The sequence below is a fragment of the Habropoda laboriosa genome, unplaced genomic scaffold (genome assembly GCF_001263275.1).
Source record: "Habropoda laboriosa isolate 0110345459 unplaced genomic scaffold, ASM126327v1 scaffold207, whole genome shotgun sequence".
In the NCBI taxonomy this organism is placed as follows: domain Eukaryota; kingdom Metazoa; phylum Arthropoda; class Insecta; order Hymenoptera; family Apidae; genus Habropoda; species Habropoda laboriosa.
Window position 1 is genome coordinate 523,675 of NW_017100397.1, and position 22,547 is coordinate 546,221.

General features: G+C 40.2%; 1 protein-coding gene across 8 annotated transcripts in view; it reads right to left on the reverse strand.

The window, feature by feature from the left end:
* Positions 1 to 22,547, reverse strand: part of LOC108575260 (nuclear factor 1 X-type) — an 87,769-nt gene that overhangs the window by 31,601 nt on the left and 33,621 nt on the right. For 6 of the 8 annotated variants that reach the window (XM_017938012.1, XM_017938006.1, XM_017938005.1 and 3 more), the window contains 4 exons: positions 15,000 to 15,191; positions 14,410 to 14,593; positions 3,678 to 3,731; positions 3,405 to 3,503 (listed from right to left, as the gene is read on the reverse strand). In XM_017938012.1, the coding sequence (XP_017793501.1) occupies positions 3,405 to 3,503; positions 3,678 to 3,731; positions 14,410 to 14,593; positions 15,000 to 15,191 (529 nt within the window). The remainder of the gene's footprint in view (positions 1 to 3,404; positions 3,504 to 3,677; positions 3,732 to 14,409; positions 14,594 to 14,999; positions 15,192 to 22,547) is intronic. The other 2 variants (XM_017938004.1, XM_017938010.1) reach the window with 2 other exon arrangements.

The window sequence follows — 22,547 nt, forward strand, 5'->3', positions numbered from 1 at the left end:
ACTTGAGAAGCTTCCAGATTCCAGGAATTCTATAAACGACAATTACCAATCTAGTGACTAAAAGAATTCTCAACAAATTCACCACGTCTCCAACTTCCATGAATTTTGCAAACGACAATTACCAACTTAATGTCGAAGAAATTCCCAACACGTTTCTCAACTAAATATTCCTACATTATACTAGAATACCCACTACTCCACTATACTCGTTCACAAATTTAAAAAGCCTCCAGTTTCCACAAATTCCACAAACTACAATTCCCAATTTAACCTCAAAAAAATTCCCATCTAAATATTTGTACAATGTAACCACATCACCCACCATTTCTCCATACATTTGCCCAATCTCCAAGCGAATCCCCACGAATTCCACAAACTAAAACTTCCACCTCCACCCTCATACCAAAACAAAAAAAAAGAAAGAGAAAGAGAGCAAGAGAGAGAGAGGGGGGAGGGAAGAGGCATGTTTCTATTATGTCCCGTCTTGCACGTCGTCGAGCGTCACCACCGACAGGATATTCTTCTCTATTTCACATCAGCCGTGGGATGCCTCCACCCCCGCGGAAATTGCGCCCCTTTTTATCCGTCCTACGTGCCGTGCCTCTCACATCGGCCGTAGAAAAAAAAGCCTCGGAAAATACTGCCCCCCTGCGGGCCTACTACCATTTTCCCTCTCGAATCTCACACACACATACGTACACACATCTGTATAAACGTACGTACGTGTAGATGCATTGTTGACAAAAAAAAAAAAAGGAACCCAGTGACGTATCCGGGGGTTGGAAAAAATTCGTCGAAAATCGCGCACACCACTGTCCAGACAGTGATTCACGGTACACTTTTTTTTTTCACCCGACTGATTCACCGTTCTTTTTGCTTCCTCTTTTTTTTTTTTTTGGTCTTTTTTACGTCGAAAGGTAGCACTGGACACGGAGAGTCGGTGAAGTTTGAAAAAATTCCAACCGCCAGGTTGGTGCCACTGCAGCCTGCTAGCTATTGTTGAACGTTTAACCCCCCCTTCCCCGTCGAATATGGTGGTGTGGGTTTAGGGGTTGACGCGATATCGAGATTGATGGCAAAACGATGATCGAGAGTTAGGTTAGGTTTTGAAATAGAGGAGAGGGGACAGAGTTTGGTTGATGTCTTATGGAACAGAGAAGGGGAAACGTGGTCTCTGCAGACGTGGAACAAGTTCTCTTTTGTTAGATCTGGAGGAGGCTTTCGTTGCGGATTTGCTGGGTGAAGAGGAGGGATTTGGAGGAGGGTACACGGATTCTTTTTTCGATGGACAATGTTTTCGTTTCTTTCTGAATCACTGGGGAAAATTCAGGTTATTTTTGTGTGAAATTATTTTGCTATGGGAGCAGAATTGTTTCGTAGCGTTAAATTTTCCTCTCAATACTGCTTAACAAAACTTCGAAACGTTCTTTGACTTCCACAGAATAATAACACTTCTTAGCAAACTTAACCTCAAATTTTCTTGAAAATTCCCCCCTTTAATGTAACCCAAGAAACCCCGGAAAAATGATCTTACGGAACCTTACATTTTTTAATTTAACCTGACCTGAAACTTCTTCCCCAAAAAATCCACCTAACTGAAAAACCAGATAAAAAAGAAATAAATTAAAAAAAAAAAAAACTGTTCGATCGAGTTGCAAAGATCGTCAGAAGGGAGGTAGCTGGCTCATCTACCGAGGAAGGAGGGATGGAGAGGGAGCAGAGGCGAGAGAAAGAGAGGCTGCGAGGCTCTCTCAGCAGCCTCTGAGGCCGTGAGCATTGTTCCCCGTCTATTAATACACCGGGTTGCATACTAATCTCCTGCCACGGTGACGCGGAGCGTCGAGGAGGCAGAGGGTGGCAAAAAGAGAAGGAGGAGGAGGAGGGAGGAAGAGTGCAGATGCATACGTCGAGGCGTTTCGAGGCTCGCGGCCGCTTCTTGATACGCGCTCCCCTGCCCTATTATTCCATTTAGTGGCGATGCACGCGTACCGCGTTCATACTTTTCAAGAGGAACGATGGAAATTTGTTTCAGGGGATGGATGGACCTCCAATTCATTACGAATCAATGATACTTTTAAAGCAGAGAGCTCGAACGAGCCTTGATTCGATTTTGGAAGAGTTTCGATGAGTTTGATAGTGTTTGAAAGAATCTGAGAGCATGTTGAAGTATCGGAGGAGATTTTGCGATATTTAGAATATCTTGGAAGAGCATGGAAAGGACTAAGGAATTTTTTATAGGAACGTAGAAGCCCATCAAATGGCTTGGGATTGTTTGAAGATGTTTGAAAATGTTTGGAACAGTCTTAGAGTGTCTTGGAGCGTTTGGAAGAGTATGGAACAGCGTAAGAAAATATTTGAAGAAACTTGGATGACCGTGGCAGAGTTTGATCGAGTTTGGAGAAGTTTGGAAGAACTCAGATTTTATCTAAAAAGCACGGTATCTCACCTAACCCACTAGAATCAGAAGAATGTTAACCATGGCTGTGTCTCGAGGGCAAACTTGGCCGCACCATTATCGGTGACTAATAGAGAAGGAACTAGTTGACTGGCAACAAAGTCAGCTTCTGTATATGCTTGTGACGGAAATTGGCAGACAATGTCGGCCAATAACACCTACTTTCACTTCTTCTAGCGATACAACAACCTCAGGTAACCTGAGGTAGGAGATTGACAACTCCTACGTCCAATGCGCACCTAAATTAATCCACCTTCGTTTTCCCTCGATCATTTCTCAAAGAATTCACCTGAGCAACCTCTAAGATCCTCCACAAGAAGAAGAAGAACAATCGAACTATTCTTTAAAATGAAAAAGAAAAACAGAGAACTCGGAATCTAAATTTACATTTGCAAGTTGTTAGCTCGTTATATAGGGTGGCGAGGTTCGAACAAGTGGTGTTCACCATTGAGCACAATCCTTTCCTGATCATGTTACGCTAACAGACCATCATCGTACCAACAGGCCGCACGAAGCACAGGCAGACGCGTGCCAATCGTTCGTCAGGTCCTCGATAACGAAAGCGGATTGAAGTGGTCTCAGGTATGTCGAAAGGATAACCATCGAGTTGGAACAGCACGTTCCACGATCCGAAAATAACGTTCTTCTTGATAAATCGACATCGCTAAATCATTTCGAATAGCGTATAGCGTCACACAGTGTAGTGAGTTCAATAGAATTAATCGAAAGGATGCTTTCAAAAGGTTTTCCAGATATCTGCACTTCGTTGATTACCTTTCGAAAGCATCCATGAGAATTCAAGCTAAATTACTTTTCTTTTTTTCTTTATTCTTCAATTTTTCTTGGTGTATGATAAAAGACAGTGGAGACTTTCGATATCCTAGATCGGTAAATCGGTTCATGCAATAGATGATGAATAGATAGATAAAGAGAGAGAGGATCGTCGTACCTTTTGAAAGCATCCAGAGCTCCTTGGAGCTGAAGACACCTGTCGCTAGGATCGTGTCATTGCAGACAACACCGTTATATAGTTCGTGGTAGCCTGTACCTGGGAACAGAACCCAGTACACCATGAGGTGTTGCTCGTTCGACTAAACTTCTTCGACTGAGTTGTATTATGAGCATTCATTTCGCGTGATAGGACAGTAGCGGAGGAATGTTTTTTCTTCTTCTTTTTTTTTTTTATTGAGGAAAAGATACGTGGGAAAATTGAATTATTTACCTTTTCGCCGCCTCTCCTCCTCCTTGCTCGCGTTGCAGATGCCGTTTAGGACCTCTGTAACAGTCCAAGAGGATGTTTAGGTTAGTTATTGAAATTGGTCATTTTTCGAGGAACATATAGATATTATTTTGATTAATTTTACTTACATTTTGATTTCTTTATTTGTTTCAGTCGAAACGTAAAATTTCAATTATTTTATATATGCAAAATTCGTCAAAATTTCCTCGTTTTCCAAGGAATTAAGTATTTCCAAACCTACATTTTCCTACATTTTCTTTTTCTGCAAATTTCCACTTCTCATTCACCTATTTACGAAAGTTCTCATATCTCCACGTTTATATCTCGTTTTTTCACCATTTCTTCGCTATTCAAATCCAAATCTCCACGTTTTTCCCATTCGGCTCGAGAATCAACCCTTTTGTCGATTTTTCCGGATTTCTGAGGGTCGGTGGAAGATAATGGAAATTGCACTTTGAGAAATGGCATCTACGAGACGTATCCTATCTCACATTCGCTGTCACACGGTGTTTTATATCGCGGGACCTTACGCAAATCTCATTACGCAACATATCACCGAAATACACGAGAGCCCGGAACGTGTGTTCGACTTCTCGAGAGACAGAGGACAGCTTCGACTGTAGAGTATAGAAGGTGTATCTATATGTTTCTGCCTTTGTATGTGTGTAAATGTTAGAAAAAGAGAGAAAGAGAGAGAGAGATAGAGAAAATGGATAGTATAGGTTGTACATGGATGGAAATTCGGAAAAACGTTTCGCAATCGTCGCGACACCCTCGATCCTGTTGCTCGACCACGAAAAACCGACGAATGAACGGTTATAAATAGACGTTAACAAATGTACGCTCGAGCCTGGGTTATTTTTAATTGCAAGACAAGCTTATGTCGTTGTTGACTACGTCTCGATATACCATCCCCTTTTCGATAGCGAGATTTAGTGAAATTTTCCATTCGAATTGAATGCAGAGTGAGAATTCCGTTGGAAAATTGTTTGAAAGGTTGGAAATTTAGCGTGGAATGTATTAATTGCCTTTAAATTGAATACAGAGTGAGAATTCCGTTGGAATATTAATTGAAACGTTGGAAATTTAGCGTGGAATGAATGAATTGCCTTTAAATTGAATGCAGAGTGAGAACTCGGTTGGAAAATAATTTGAAACGTTGGAAATTTAGCGTGGAATGAATGAATTGCCTTTAAATTGAATGCAGAGTGAGAACTCGGTTGGAAAATAATTTGAAACGTTGGAAATTTAGCGTGGAATGAATGAATTGCCTTTAAATTGAATGCAGAGTGAGAACTCGGTTGGAAAATAATTTGAAACGTTGGAAATTTAGCGTGGAATGAATGAATTGCCTTTAAATTGAATGCAGAGTGAGAACTCCGTTGGAAAATTGCTTGAAAGATTCGAAATTTAGCGTGGAATGTATTAATTGCCTCTAAATTGAACGCAGAGTGAGAATTCCGTTGGAAAATTGTTTGCAAGGTTGGAAATTTAGCGTGGAATGTATTAATTGCCTTTAAATTGAATACAGAGTGAGAACTCTCTTGGAAAATTGTTTGAAAGGTTGGAAATTTAGCGTGGAATGTATTAATTGCCTTTAAATTGAATGCAGAGTGAGAACTCCGTTGGAATATTATTTGAAACGTTGGAAATTTAGCGTGGAATGAATGAATTGCCGCTGAATTGAATACAGAGTGAGAACTCTCTTGGAAAATTGTTTGAAAGGTTGGAAATTTAGCGTGGAATGTATTAATTGCCTCTAAATTGAATACAGAGTGAGAACTCCGTTGGAATATTATTTGAAACGTTGGAAATTTAGCGTGGAATGAATGAATTGCCGCTGAATTGAATACAGAGTGAGAACTCCGTTGGAATATTATTTGAAACGTTGGAAATTTAGCGTGGAATGAATGAATTGCCGCTGAATTGAATACAGAGTGAGAACTCCGTTGGAAAGTTGTTTGAAAGGTTGGAAATTTAGCGTGGAATGTATTAATTGCCTTTAAATTGAATACAGAGTGAGAACTCCGTTGGAATATTATTTGAAACGTTGGAAATTTAGCGTGGAATGAACGAATTGCCGCTGAATTGAATACAGAGTGAGAACTCCGTTGGAATGTTGTTTGAAAGGTTGGAAACTTTGTATAGAATTGGAGAATGTTTGACGAAGATCGTGTCAAAGTGAAGATTCATTGGAAAATACGCAAGAAAAATTGTGCATAGCATTCATAATTAATTGCCGCCAATGAAAATCATGTAAAGTAGGATTAATATAACGATTCAAGGTTGAACAGGAAAATATTACAAGATCGTGTTGTTTTCGTTGCTCGCAGAATTTATCTGGTGGATATGCCTCTGACAGGGGACATGTAATTTTAATGCTTGTCTATTTCGGTTTAGGTCAAGCAAGTAGTTCGCCTTAAAATTTTCTGCAGCTTTGAATTCACTTCGCTTCTAATTTCACGAGTAGGGAAATAAATTAAAAAATATGTATATGTATATATATAACGAGCAGATGGAACGTGTACAAATTTGTTGGTTCTGTATTCAGGAGGTTAGGGGATCGTTTTCTGGGAAACTGGATTGCGACACACCACAGTGGTAAACGAAGGATCCTCCTCTAGAGGAGTAACAGCAAAATTAGTCGGCCAGTGGTCCGTTCGGTCGACAGGTGCATGTGTGCGTCGCAGAAATTTTAGCAGACGCCGCGATAGATACAGTCTCGCTCTTGGAACAATAATAGAGAGCGGGATATGTTGACACCATGTGATGCATGAGCGCGCGCAATTTCGCCACGGGAACGCCGCTCAAGGACGGCCATTTTATTTTACAGCCTTTTCCGGGAATCTTCTCGAAAATACTGAATAAAGTACTATAAACCATCTCTCAATTCAACTCCTGATGGAATAATTTTTATTTTGTTCTTGAAAAATTCGAATTTCTTGAAAATTGAAAAATCGAAAGCTCTTGAAAGTGTTACTCCACAGAATCACAAATTTTCATACCAAAAACAATATTGCCAGCTCAACCAAAATTAAATCGATTTTTCAACAAACTTTGTTAAGCCAAAGAGAAAAGAAAAATTTCATCTCAAAGGGAGCTACCAATTTTGCCGTTCCTTTTTCCTCAACTTTTTTTTGCCAGGCGAGGGGCGAAGGACGGGAGGGGAGGATTAATCGCAGGTACGAGAATATTCATTTCAGGTATTCGCGGCGGCAGCACGAATGAAAATCAAAGATATAAGCGCGACGGCCACGGTGTTCGAAGGAGAGAGAGAACGAACCCGCTACAAGATGTCCGTCGCCTATTTATTTATAGAGCGAGCACACATCGGCACGCATGGTCACATGCTCGCGTGCACGGCACATCGAGATACACGGCAGAGTGTTGGTGAAACGCGCGTGCACGCTTTTCCCTCAAGAGACTCAACGAAAAATCCGCCATGCTTTATTTCCCCTCGCCGTTTATTTGTTAACGTGAAAGAACACTCTCCTTGTTTGCAGAAATAATACGATCACACTGGTACAAGTGGCTGATTTTATTACTGCCATGCAGGTTTTTCTCTCCCTCTCGCTTTTTCCCTTTTTTCTTGAGGGGGAAAAGTATAAGAAGTTCCTGTTTGAAATTACGATAAGTCGGAAGAAGTTATTTGATTGCTTGATCTTGGGGAATTTGATCGTTAGAGATTTTCAAGGCGGTTTTAGAATATAAATTTTGGAAGTAGAGACCCTGGGGAGTTGTAAATTGTATAGATATAGGAACGGATTATTAAAAACCCACCCTAAAGTGAAATATGGTTAACTGCTCGAGAATTGGTTTAACGTCAAACACAATTTCCTTTCTAAGAACTAAATGTGAGAGAAAACACTCTGTGAGGATAGTTAAGATATAAGAGAAGTCACGTGGCACGTTGCAAACGGAGCCTAAAGTTTCCAAGTCCTTTAAATCATAAGAAAATACAGTCGCAATGAACCAGAACTTCCGCTTCGAGAATTAAACGTGACAAAAATTAAGACAGAGGAGGAACCACGTGACAGTTGGATTACTTGCCGTATTATAAACGCGGCATAAGGTCTCAAGGTACCTTTGACCATCGAAAATTGGACTCAAAGTGAACCAAAACATCCTCTTTGAGGATTCATTCTCGTCTGATTGAAAATTCAGATCGAGAAGAAGCCACGTGGCACGAATTGGTCAGTTCCCGCGTTGTAAACGCGGCATAAGGTTTCCCCGGTCTATTCCGGCTGTCGCCGGATTATCGAAGTCATACGGCGTGGCTTTTCCTGTGGACTTTTCGTGGTGGCCCGTCTAAAACGGACCCGCTGCACCGATGGCATCGCGAAAATGCGACGTGTCCAAGAACGACACGCGTCTCGAGGCACCTGTCCTCTCTCTAACACTTTCATAAGAGACGATGGTACTTACGCAACCGGCCAGCCGGGCGATATTTAGCTCTTAGGGCGAATACGCAGCGCCTCAACGAGCAAAACCCCCTCTCTCTCCCTTTTCTTTCTCGATCGACTTATATTTTTCTCAATTGGAAACAATCATTTTTCTCTTGGTCCAATGAGAACACATGTTTAATACTGTGGAATTCGTTTCGAGTGTTACTTGACATGTTGACTTTAGGGTAAGTTTGTATGTAAAGAGATAAATCAAAGGAGAATGTTTAATTGTTTTCGGTGTGAGGAAAGTGGTCGAATGGGAAGTTTACTGGAAACAGACAATTAATAGCGTGGAATGTTTCAAGTGTTGTTTGAGCATGTTGACTTTTGGGCGAGTTTATATGTAGACTGGTAAACCAAAGGAAAAGGTGTTATTTCCTTTCTCGTTTGCAGATATGAGTGAAGTTTTTTAGAATGAATGGGACACGTTAATTGAAGCGACTACTGAAATTGATTTTGCTAACTCCTTGGGCTGGTTTCTATGTACAGTAACACTTTAAACTTAAGCATCCAATTTTCTTCTCTCCTGAGAGTGAAAATGAGCTTTAGTACAGTAAAGAAGACATAGAAAATATTCTCTACCTTAAACTTAAAAACAACTTTACTAAACCTTCAGGCAGATTTCCATGTAAGGACAATCACCAATATCTTACATACAAAACACACCGATAAACTCAAAGATAGCTCTTCCATTGTACTTACAAACTAATACAAAACACTCATCTTACCACGTCGCAAATCCTACTAAAAAAAAACCCTACATCTCCCAAAACCTGCCAATACTATCAACCTACTAGTAAATTTACAAACCACAATCTCCACAACCCAGATCTAACATGATTTCCTTGATTATCGAAAGAAATGAATTGGATCGACTGGTCAGTCATGATCCACGATGATCAAGATTGAAATATTAAAGGCAACCCCGGTCGTCGCGCGTCTCCGCTGTATACTTCCCTTCTATAATAATACCGTCTATTAGGTCAGTCGAAAACGAACGGAGCAAGTGTCTACTTTTAGCATACGTCGACAGCGTCGGATAATCCGAAAGGGTCCGAAGTAGCGAAGCCTTCGGCTATCCAACGCCACGCCTTGCCAGCCAGCAAGTTTATATTATTGTGTGCTGCCGTGTATATTTACAGAGGGCCAGGAATTTTTATGATGTTGATCGTTCGTCGTGCGTGCATGCCGTCGACTCTACTACATCGCGCTTCCGCGCATGCGTCGTACTCTTCATTAATTTCCTTCCATTGGAAATTTTATCACTGCCTTTTTGATTAATTGCTAACTTTTCTTTTTTAACTGAGAATAAGGTGAAATTTTTTTAGAGTAAAGTGGAGATTTTGTAAGAGTGAGTGATAAGGTTTGTTTTCTAGAGATGTTGAGTGTTGAGTGTATGTAGAACTTTGAAATTTGGGAAATTAATCTTTTTCAGGGAGTACAATTTTGAAGATTTTGGAGGAAATTTAAATTTTTTGAGGGAGTAAAATTAAAAAGATTTTGAAAATTTTTAGGAAATTTTGAAATGGGGGAAATCCCAAAATTACGAATATTTTTAATATTTTGTGGCAGTAATGAATGATTCTTTGCAGAACACCGAAACCTAATTCTTTCGAGAGATTGGATGCAAATTTTTGGCATACAGGAAACCTGATCTGTTCAATGGGAGATAAAATCGGGGATATTTTCGAACAATTCAACTGCAAATTACGAATATCGCTGGCTTAATGCAGATTCTTGGAACGCAGATAGAGATTTATGAGACAAGGATACATTAAAGACCTTGAAGAAACAAAAGTGGGCCATCTAGAGTAAAAAAGTTCGCTATGAATTCTTTCAGAATTGATGGAGGAAGTCGAAAGTAGAGAAACTTTGAAATATAGTACCTCGAAACGAGAGAATCTTTACGTTTAACGCGAATACCGGCTGGAAACGAGGTTGAGCATTAATTGGGTTGAGAAGTTAGCAAAGCTCTTTTGGAATAAATAACGATGCCGGTTAAATTGATCTCTCTGAACGAATTGGTCTCGAAACTTTGATAATACAAACGAGTAACTACTAAAAAAAAAGACACTTTCAAAAAACGTTCCTTTTTTCTTTCTTTTCTTTTTTTCAGTGGCAAACGGGTCACGTTTTCGAGCTTCTGCTTCCAATCGCGATAATTGAAAAAGCTTTTTCATTGAAATTGCTACGTGAATCATGCTACCATTTTTCTCGCGAATTCAGATTTCTGGGTGTTATAATAAAACGCTGAAGAAGACTCGTATAATAAGTACTTAAGTAGATCTTATACGACTGTATAGAAATTTATGGATGCGGTTGCAGATGGAGATTCTGAAAAAGTTATACATATAGATAGAAATATTAAGTTCAGAACTAGCATCGGACATACCGATCTCATTAATAGAACACGTGACCCAGAATCAAGCGTTCTATATTATATTCTCTCTGAAATAGTAAGGCTAGCTCAGTTAACAGAGACTTTTCTGCTTGCAAACTGTCAATGAAAATGAGACCGACCACCATATATAATGTTTCATATAATATTTCAATGATGTGTATGTCATATTTCGAAAATATTTTAACATGTCTCTGCTTTGCAATAATGAAACAATGTTTAAAAAATATTTCATCAAATTTAAGGCCATAATTTTACAGATAAGACAAAATATTCCGGATTTAAGACCACTAAGTTTCCAAATTTACGACCGCAGTTCCAAAATGAAGACTGCAATTTCAAAGATAAGACAACAGATACCAAATTTAAGACCACAGTCTCGAAATTAGGATTGCAATTCGAAACTTAAGGACACAATTTCAAAGGTCGAACAAGGAATTTCAAATTGAACGCCAGAATTTCAGAATTAACGCTAAAATTCCAAAAGGAAAATCATAGTTTCAAAACGAGGACCACAATTCCAAAGTGAAGCATCACAATTTCAGAACAGCTATTATCAAAGCTGAAGAAGGAAGCGATAGTAAGAGGAGGCGTCGTACGGTCTGGAGAGTGTCCTAACCTACCCCATGTCTTGGCAGCTGTGCGTTTTTTTCTCTTTCTCGTAGGTGGTGGCGTGCAGCAGACACGGTAGGCCTGGCCAATTTTTGCGTCAACCGCGGCTGTAAACATTAGAAAGCCGGCTGCCAAAGCGTGTGTGTGCCTTTGTGTTTGTGTGTGCGCGCGAGCACGGTGTGTGATTCGCAGGTTGCGAGGAGAAACGGAGAGGAGAGCCAAAGGAGCGTACGTACGGAAATTACGTGTTTCCCAACTGAGTCAGTGAGTTCGATGAAACCGAATGAAAGAAGACGAGAGCCACGGACGCGCGCCAGTCCAACTCCTGGCAACTGATCGATTGGAACCGCGTCGATCATGAGCCACGTGTGCATACTGGCATCTTGCAATTCTTTCTGTTTCCGCGTTTTCAGGGGGTGGTAGGTTTGTTGCGGAAGTTGAAGGTGGAATATGTGGAAATCTCAAGAAATAAGATGTCGAGTGGATTTTGGTTGTGGAGAATTACTCTTGGAGAGGCTGCAGGTTTGATAGAGGATTTATTGGAGTTTTGGAGTTTTCGAATTTGAAGCTTTGGGGGATTTCGAATTTTCGAGCTGTGAGGAATTTGAAAATTTGGGATTTCAGAGGATTTAAAATTTTCGAGCTTTGAGAAATTCTGAAATCTGCAAGTCCGGTGGATTTCGGTTTTAGGGACTGTGGGTAACTCAACAATTTGGGATTCTAGGAGATTTGGAATTTTAGTACTCCGGGGAACTCAATATTTTGGAATTTCGGGGGATTTTGAATTATAGAGCTTTTAGAAATTCTAACATTTAGGATTCTGGTGGATTTCGGATTTTTGAACCTTGGGGAACTCAAAAATTTTGGATTCCGGAGGGTTTCGAATTTCTGTGCTCTGGGAAATTAAAAACTTAAGGATTCCCGGAGATTTTGAATTTCTGTGCTCTATGAAATTAAAAAATTTTGGATCCCCGAAAATTTCGAATTTTGGTGCTCTGGAGATCTCAAAAATTTAAGATTCCCTGAGATTTCCAACTTAGAAGCTTCGAGAAATCCCCTAATTTCGAATTTCAGAATATTTCAAATTTCTAAACTGAGAGTCCTTCAAAAATTTCAAAATTCTCCAAAATCACACTGTCTCACCTTCTCCATAAGCTCCCTCACTTCCAAACACCTCCATACATCCCCACAAAACTCCATATTCCACATCCTCTTCTTACAACCCTTCCAATCTCCAAACATTCGTTTCATCTATTCATCTCTCCCTAAAATCCTCCACCTTGAATCTCACACCTTCATCGTAGAATCCGTTCTAGAATCCACGAGCAACGTGTTAAATTCATCCGGGCTCATGGAACGCGAAACGATCGAATGCCTTGTCCACCGTCCAACATCGACTATTCTTGCACATCTCGATCCTTGGAGCGTTCTCGCGAAGGTCTGCCAATCGAATCGTTATAGATCCAAATGGTTACTACTTCCTACGGGGTCTTTGTCCCTCCCCTTTTACGAGGCAACAACAGCGGAGAACTGCACTGGCTCAGAATGAACGTGACAGAATCTGAGCGCCATGAGAACATCAGCGATGTTGCATGGGGGGATCGCGGTGAAATTGGCAGAGCGTTCCAAGAAACTTTGAATCGAAGCCGAGTCGAGTGGACACTTTGAATGGACGGATGTGCGAGTGAATGAACGCGGCACGCTCGATTCACAGAGCCACCACCCGCTTCACATACACACATCGTCTCTTTCTCTGTGTTACGCTCTCTTTGGGTTCTGTGAGAGAGATCAACGAGAGCCAATGCTTCCTGATGGAAGAGGAGAAGCCACGGTGACAAGAGTGGTGATTGGGTTAGACTGTTTGGTGGATGAGTTTGGTCGTTTGATCGGTATAGTGGTGAGTAGGGAAGGATGTTTGGTGGTTGAAGTGGTGGTTCAAGGGGACTGTTTTGGTGATTTAGGTGATAGGTGGATCGGTAGTTGGGTAAGTTGTTTGATGGATGAATTGGTGAGGAGATGGATACACTGGTGATTGGGTTAGTTAATAGATGAGTAAATTGTTGCAATATTTTATGGGTTTAAAGATGGATGGTTGAAGGGACTATTTGGTAATTTTGTTTGGTAGTTTGGTAAATGAAGTGGTTAATCGATAGTTGCTTAGGAGATAAGTAGTTTGTTCTGTGAACGACTAGTAATTTGATAAATAAAGAAATGAATAGATAGATGCTTTGGTAATTGGGTTGGTGAGTAGCCAAGTTACTTATTAATTGTATCGGTGATTCGATGGGCTGCTTGGTGGATAGAATAACAAGTATAGAGTGTATTTTATGGATGAAGAGGTTACTTAACGATTTAATTAGCAGCTAATTTGATATAAAATTTCTGAACGGGTAGATTTTTTTCATATTGAAATTGGTCATCTATTAAGTGAATTGGTGATTGAATGAACTATTCCAATGTAGTGGTACAATAGTAAATAGACAAACTATTAGATGATTTACTTCACAGTTACTTTTGCAGTTAGCTGAGTCACATGATAAGTCCTTTAACAATTGAATTAACGATACGATAAATTGATTAATAACCAAAGGGATCCTTAAAAAACTAATTTGGAAACTATGTTAACGTCTACTTTTATATACTAATTAGTGTACAAAAACTTTAGTCAGAAATTAAACAAACAATTAAACACACCTTCTGCAAACTGATATATTAACTGCATAAGTTATCTCATAACTGAATTACTAACCAGCAAACTCTCTTGGTGACTGGCTTAATAGCTATCTACATCCTATGATACCACATTCTTGGAGCCCATTCTATGAACACTGGCCAACTGGTACAGTGTCAAACTCCTTACTATCTAAACCACCTCATTCACTTTCCAAAACCACCTTCTACTATTCCTCCACTTTGATCTATTCTAATTAATTCAACGAGAAGAAAATAACAACTCAAACATTCTGCAAGAAACTTCAAAGCAAGGAACGAGACCAGAGTTTCCATGGAAATAAATTTTTCTTGAAAAAAAAAAGAAAAAGAAAATCTCCAAAATTCTCCAAGAAACCAAAGAAGAAGATAAGAATTTCCAGAAAAATAAATTTCTCTCGAATAAGAAGAAAACTGAAGAAGCTCGAAGGAATCTCATGAACGATATTATCATAATTCAAACGAAAATTTCCATGGAAATAAATTTCTCTGGTGTAATTCCCATCGAATAAAGAGGGTCCACGGTTAATCGAACGTGGTTATCCCTTACCGTGGCTGGTGATAAAATTGGCGAGGTAGAGATCGAGTTCCCGGACGGAGACGTTGATGTGATAGGGGTTGACGCAGAGGCCCGGCTGAGCACATTCCGCAGTCTTCTCCAGCCGTTCCCCGTCCGTCGACTCCAACGGAATTGCCTTGAAGAGGATCACCATTACCAGGTCCAACCTCCATACCTGCAACATAACGACAGGTACCATGGGTTATGGGCTGGAGCCTTCGGTACTGGAACTAGAGCCACCAGAAGCACCACAAAACCAAAACTTTGATTTTCCTTGCTCCACAAGCTGATTTTCTACGTCAATTCCACAATGAAGTTGTTGCTTTCGGTGTGGAAACACGATATTTTTTTTTGTTTTCTGGTAAACTTTTCACGAAGAAGTTAATATTAGCGTATCATAAAAATTGTTTGTGTGGAGTTTCTTGAGACTGAATGTAAATTATTTTTTATTTTTACATATAATATTAGCTTAACTTCACTCAAATTTAACTAACAGTGATAAATTTACAAATTCCGTGCAAAGACTTAATTGTTAAATCGTACAGTAGAGTAAGTTAGATCGAGGTGTTGGTCAGACATACCTTATCAGCTTGACGCAGGCAGTCGATGCGACGCATTTTACCCTTCTGATCAGGATTGCTCAGAACGCACATGGCTGGCCTCTTCCCCGTGATACTCAGTACGAAGTCCTCTCTGTACTCCTGCGTGATATCCTTTCGTAACTTGCCTAGAAGCCGCGAGGCCCATTTCTGTTTCACCTCCAACTTCTCGTTCTGCAACCGACAAACGTATCCCCAATTTGAAAATTCTGCGGAAAATTCAATTCTTAATTGTTTTTTCAAATCCAAATTCTCAAAAATCTGCGACTTTCAGGTTTCAGAAAATTTTTTTCTATTTCCAATTTTTCCGAAATACGAGCTCTCCAAAATTTACAATTTCTAATTCCTACACGTGTGAAAGAAAACCAATTTTTAATCTTAAAATATTCATCTCTTCGACAATGAAAAATTCCCAATTCACAAGTGCAACCAACCCTGAAAAATACAAGATCACACAAATCTTTCACTCCTTAACCACACTGTCCCCCATTCGTCTCAGATCAACCACAAAAACGATTACCGATAGAACTAGAGCTCTCATAACGCATAAACATCTTCGAACAGTTTCCACGTTTCGCGAAGAATAGGAAGGATATCCAAGAAGTGAACTGTCGTTCGAACTCTTGGCGAACTGTTTGTCCATGTGAAGGAGAGATCTCTTGTTCGACCGTAGTAACGCATTTTCTCATAAACTGGTTATAGAAAGCATATTCCTAAGGGGTAGAGAAAGAAGAAGAAGAAGTTTCGTATATCGATGGTTCGTGGCAGCTGTTGATCTGGAAAGTTCCGCCAGTTTACAAACTACGTCCCGATGGCTCGGGACCAAAGCAACGCTGACCTCAAACTATTCGTCGGAACGATATGCTGGATCACGTCTCCACGTGTCCCCCCGCCCCTCCTCCTCCTCCCCCCTCCTTTCCCAGCGATATCTTGACCTTCCTCCAGCTTTATCTTACCTCTACTCTTTCAGATTTTAATTTGCAATTTTTCAGTGGGAAGATGTGTGTCGAAATTTTTAGTCTCTTTTTGTGGAAGATATTTGGGGCTTTTAGACAGAATTATTTGTCAAGTATCGATTCTGTTTCTTCAGCTTCGTTCTGCCCTCGTTATTTCAGATTCTACTTTGGAATTCTTCGATGCTAACTCTTACAGAATTCACATTACTGAGACACTTTAACCTCTGCAGCCTCAATTACCAGAAACCAGCAACAATTCCTCGTACATATGTAACTGTCTATTACAGTCCATCGTAGGATCTGTCACGGAAGAACGAATCCAAATTTGAACTGACCAAATTTCAAATATAATCACTTATAAGCTATCCCTTCCAGAATCCTCCTAACTCAACCGCCAAAAAACGAGCATGCCTGAGACACGACCTTCAGGTGACCTTGAACAGCACAACAATGGTCAAATTCTAAAGCAGTGTTAGGATGGTATTTTCTTCCACTGCAAGTTGTAATAGAAAAGAGTACACGCTTTCCAGTAAAAGCATACCGGTGAGCTTGAGAAAGAATAAGAAAAAGAAAAACAGATTCCTCCATCAAGGACAAATTTAAACTGTCCATCGAACGCTTCTCGTGTCGTTAAAACGAACGGCGATATGTGAGTGGCCTCTTTCAGCTGGGACACCCTGTACACTGAAAAATGAAAATTCCGTGAAACGTAACGCAAAAGGGTAGATATTTCTCCGTAAGAGACTCGCGGAAGAGAGTGTCTCTGACTTGTAGAGCGTGTCTTCTTCGGCGAATAAAATTCCACGCGTCGCGTACGAGGCTAGGGCAGGCTCGTTTTTCAGTCAGCGTGGAAATCTCCGGGCGAAGTTGGTCTCTCGACCCGCTCGGGTACACCGGCAACGATATATTCCGCTCACGGCGCCGGCCCCCGTGGAATAGCAAATGCGCGCGGGTGCATAAGGTCCCTGAGAAATGCGTGGAAAGCGCGCGGAATGCATCGACGCGGCGACGTCGATCTATCCCGCCTAGCCCCTTTCTGCCACGCACGTGCGGGCCCCCGATACCTTTTGCAACGAACGAGAAAACCGCTGCCGCGTTTCTAAGTGTTCGAACGCCATGGAAATGCGCCTCGAACTGCGCTTACTGATTCCCTAGATCTTCGAGTGAAACATCTCCCTTGAGTATGCATTCAGGGAGAGAACGTGTGCTTTTTCTGACAACGTGTTTTTTGAGGATACTTGATTTTTTTCTTTACGTTGATTAAGGTTTTTGAAAGTGAGAATCAGGGATCGGATGACGGGGTGGAAGCCAAGATTAAAGCAAACATATTTTTAGATATTAAATTATTTTCTGAAATAAAAATTTAAAAAACTTGCGTGCCAAATTTGTGCTCGGATGAGTTATTAGGAGTGTCGTGGAATCGAGTGGACAATTGGGGTTTGCAGCGTGAGATTCTCTGAGTATTGTGAAAATGGACGATCAACGAGGGTTTGAAGGATAAAATACGAATATTGTGAAAACTTTGAAACACTGAGCACTGCAACACAATGTTTCCAAATGAAAACCTTCTCAACCTTTACCCAAATCCCAAATAGACTGTCAAACACACCCTACCTTAATCCCCAATCTTCCACAATTACCTTACAAACCTAATCTACCATTTCCACATTCAACGCAATCTCTTTCGAAAGAGTCTTCTCAAAATTGTCTTACGATCCGTTTAAAAAATCTCTCAATTCACTTACAGAAAGTGTCACGCTTGTAAACTGCCCCATTAAGAAGTCCAATCTGGCAATATTCTAGTCGAAAACTAGACTCTTCTAAGAACTTAAGAGGCACCGTTACACGACAGAACGTTCTTCGCGTTTCCCAGCTCCGAAGTCCTTAATACAGGCTAGGCGGTAGCCACGAGGAGAGCGCGGTTTTCGCGCTGGCAGAAAATTTTCAAGGCACGTCCACGTGTGGCGAGTCTCGCGCACAGAAATGTCACGCAGACAAATACACACGCACACACATTCACACATATGAACAGTACCGAGCGAGCAGTGCATTCATCGAGAAGGTAGAACTGTGGGAGAGAGACCTGGCTTGCGTTTACGGTGCATCCTGCTGCATAAACCCGATCAAGTATGCCAAGTGTGAAGGAGGGACGCATGCACCGGCCACGTACATATCGTGACATGCGTATGCACACCTAGGCGCGGCAGTTTACCTCGTTCACGCCGCCGATTTCTCGCGATGCTATTCCGATACGTGCAACGCCCCTCCATATTTTCTACCCATCTTCCTAGAATATCCACTTCAATCGCGATTAGACTGAATTTTAAATGTATTTAGTTGGTGCGAGTAGCGATAATTTTGTACGATATTTTATTTATGAAAGATTACAAGTTTACGGAGTAAGTTTTAGTATTTTTGGAAGAGTATTAGAAAACTATTGTTTATATTTGGTAAGTGAAGGAGAAAATTGTGCGATTAACCCTCTGGAGACGATATAAGTAGAACTATCGAAAGACAAGCCCGGAAAGATGTCAATCGAGAAATTTTTTCTCCCGACTGTCACAGATCCTTTAATAAAGTGAACACGATAAATGTATAGCTCGACTTCGAAAAACCAACGAAGACCCTACGCTACTGTAATCGTTCAATTTTCACCCTTTTAACTGCTGAGATTGAGTACGATCTGTGCAGTCCTATCACTCAGCCTAAACCAATTACTTACTGAACGTGTGACATAATTAGAAAAGTATTCTTAAATATCTCAAATATTAAATAAATTTTGATTCATCATTTCCGGTAAAAGTGTCCTAACTTTAGTAATGAACTTTTCTTTTAATAGATTGGTGTTAAAATTCCATATTCAATTTCCTCTAAGATATGATAAAATTTTCAACATAAACAAATTGCATGAAAATATATTTAGTATTCACATAGTACTTTATCTAGATAGATAAAATTGGAATTACCATAACCTATCCTAATATACTTTTTAGAGCTCTCCAATCGCTCTGAATGTAGAATTCTTTTCTCCAACGAGTCATGTATTGAATAAAGACCGTAAGTTTCTCTCGGGTAAATAAATCTCGGGTAGGCGGTTCATTTTTATGCTCTTCTCTCTGTACGACATTCACGTACGACTCGTTCGATCGGCCCTCTCTTTCCAGCCACGGCCATAGCAATCGAATTCGTCTCACTTCGAGAGCCAACCAGCCCTCGTTACATTAGACTCAGTGAAATTGAACGTAAATACCCGGTACGCCTCCTCTACCCTTGCCTCTACCACGACGATTCGTCGTGTTTCGTGTGATTATTCCAAACTAAACGACCCTCCTTTACCCTACAATTCTTTCTCTACGGAATCGAGGAAATAGGAAGAGACAATTCGAGACGTTTTTCTCCACTCGTGACACCGTGCACTTTAGTTACGAGCAAGCAAATGCCGGAAGATTTCGTCGTGAAACACTTTAGCCACCATCAGAATTAAAGAAGAAAGAGGAAGATACAAATTGAAGAATGAATTTTCGGTGATACCTAAAAGAAGAGAAATTAAATTTTTCTTCGGGATTTCTTGTCAGTCGAATGCTAAGCATTCATCTAAAATTAAATAAGGTCAAGAGATTCTTCAGAGTTAGTTTTCCAAGATAACCAAGGAACATGTTAACCCTTCGACAGTTTGATAAAATTATGAATTACGGTAAAAGAAATTTAGATTTTACACGTATCTTTTTAATAGTTACCGTACGTCATAGTTATGACAATAATATCTGGTCCCTTTCTAACTTTCTTCCTAAGAGTCCCCCTTGAGACGAAGGGTTAAATTTCTCTAACTAGGGAAGTTACCAAGTCCTCGCACATCGATTTTGATGAAACTTGTGAGATCTGCAGTTTTCGAAAAAATATTTCCAAAAATATATTTTTCATCCTCAAATTTGAGAGTTCCTTCACCTCTGCAACGTATACCATAGTCAATAAAAACAAAATCATATATCTTTTCGAGAACTACAGTCGACACAAATTTCATCAAAATCGACGTGTGAGGATACTCTTACAAGCTCTCACCCTTTCATTAAAAGCTACACGTCACATCGTACTAAAGTTTAGTGTCCAAACTATCGTCGAAATTTCTTAACAACGAGAAATTCTCATTCCATCCACAAAAATGAACACTGCTCGACAATCCCAATCTCACCACTCTCTACTTCCCTCAAATCGATAGCAGCCGGCAGTCTCGCACGGGAAAAGAATCGTACGCGAGGCAGATTTTCCAGGAGCTCGCCTCGCGCGACAATATCAGCCTTGAAAGATACTCTGCATAAAGACGAGAAAGGTAGAGAGAGAGAGAGAGAGAAATAAATATAAAGAGAAAGGAAGAAAAGAAAACAACTGCCACTCCAAAAGGTAGAAGATTCACAAAAGCAAGCGGCTATTTCGGGATACAAACATTCGGGGAATGCGACGGGGATCGAAACGGAAGTGGCGTGGAAGAGAGTGGCTTAAAAAGGGGGCCAGCCAGCCAGAGGTAATCTCAAGGAAGTAAGGGATGCCTCAATCGTAATATTCCACGAGAAACAAAGCCTAGTCGTCGCGAAGAGATAGTAAGAGAAGATAGAAGAAGAAGAAGTTGGTCCACGATTGTTGGAACGCGGAAGAGCATCGATGCTCTCTCAGCCGTTTCTATTTCCGTTTTACATCCCGCTGTCTTCGAGTCCTTCCAGCCGCCCACGCGAGCAACCCTCTGCTACGAGAAGAAGGGAGAGACAAAACAGGGGAAACAGGTTGCTGTTGCGTTTTGTTGTAGAGACACCCGATTTTCTCTGCCTAAGGTAAAAGGTTCTTACAAAGAGGAGTTTCTATGTTGATTGTTACGGAAGGGTTGCCTTTGATATCGTTTCACGGTGATTTTAGTTTCGTTCGGTGTAATCGTGGGGATTTCAGGGTGGAAAGGGTTGAATTGTTTTAGGAATTCGGTTAATTTAACCTTTTGCATAAACTATCAGATTGATCTCTTAAAAAATTGCTCACAATTTAGAATAGTATTTATTACTATAATATAAATAGATTGGTTGATAGATAAATAAGAAATTCTTGAAAGAAATACTTCGGTGACGAAAGGCTTAACCTTCACGAACGATTTTTTTAAAGTTGGCAAAAATGATTTAATTTTTTACGTAGTTATATTTTATTCGTTTTAAATCCAGAGCAAATGAACTGTTTTCCATCTTGTCTGAGATTATTATTATAGTATTTTTGTATTCTTTCTATCACAATTATTGAAATTTTCGAAAAAGAAAAAAAGCTAAACGTACACATGGGTATCAGAAGAATTGCTTTCAAATGAAAATAGAGGATTCTAAAAATGAAATTATTCTGTAATATTTATCAAACTCCTATTTCCTCGGAATTGTGTTATAAACTTAAGCTGGATTATGGGAGTTGAAGAAGTCAAAGTGTTGTATAATAATTCTGAGAAGTCTGTAAATTCCTTCAATTTGAAAATAAATTTCTTGAACACGTTGAGAAAATAACCCAATTTCCAATTTTTCTCCAATATTTCTTTCGAATTTTATTTTTGATAAGAAGATTTGCAAAACTCCAGAATTTTCGGGGAGCGTACTAAGAAAAACCGCGCAGCGTTTTCACGGAAAATGCGGGAGAAGGAAGCGGGATACGGGCGCAACAGCTGCCGGCGATTTATTTTGGATTTGCCGCGAGCTTTCGTGGCACGGTTCGAGCAGCGCGAATATATGATACGCTGTGACACGCCGCATACCTGCCACGGACGCGAAAGAAGCCACGCGTGCGTCACGCTCGATTCTCTCCGACGTAATCACGACCAGGATCCGTGAAAATCAGATCTACTTTTGATCCTCTTCCCATCTGTTCTCACTTCGAACGAGAAAGATTGAATTTCGAGGATCTGACGACTGCAAATTTGCTCTGAATAAAGGACTCTCTCATTCGACGATAATTTTCATTCTAGTGAACCTTTTTTTCTATTCGGAGAAAAAAATTGAAAGAGACTGTAAAAATTTGCGAATTCCCTTTTCAAAGTGAAATAGATAGACTTGGAATTCTTTTGATGCGCTAGTGTGGTTCACTAACGAAAAAACTAATCACGTCAAGAAAAGCACGCGAATTTTTTTTTTTCAATATAAAATTGGTAAACTTATAATTCTTTTGGTACACCTAGTTAACTGTATAACGGAAGAATTAATCAAGTGTAGAAAGAAGACTACAACGACGATTTCACAATTGTTCAAACAGCGAAGAACATAAATCACAGCGAGATAAATGGCAAACAAACTCAGGATACTTCCAGAAGACGTAATATTTCCAAGGTTTGTTTCCCCACGAAGAAGTCAAAGTGGTGCACAGGCTAAGTGCATCGTCGAATTCGCGTTCAGAGAAATCGGTTCGCGTTCAGCGGCCCAGAATAAACGACTCGTCAGGACGACTCAATTGGTGACGCGTCAAAGACTCCTCTGTGCAATCTAGCCGCACATGGAAACGACACTCTCATCTCTTTTTCTCCCTTTGTTGAATATCTAAACGTCACTCGACAATTTTTCACTGC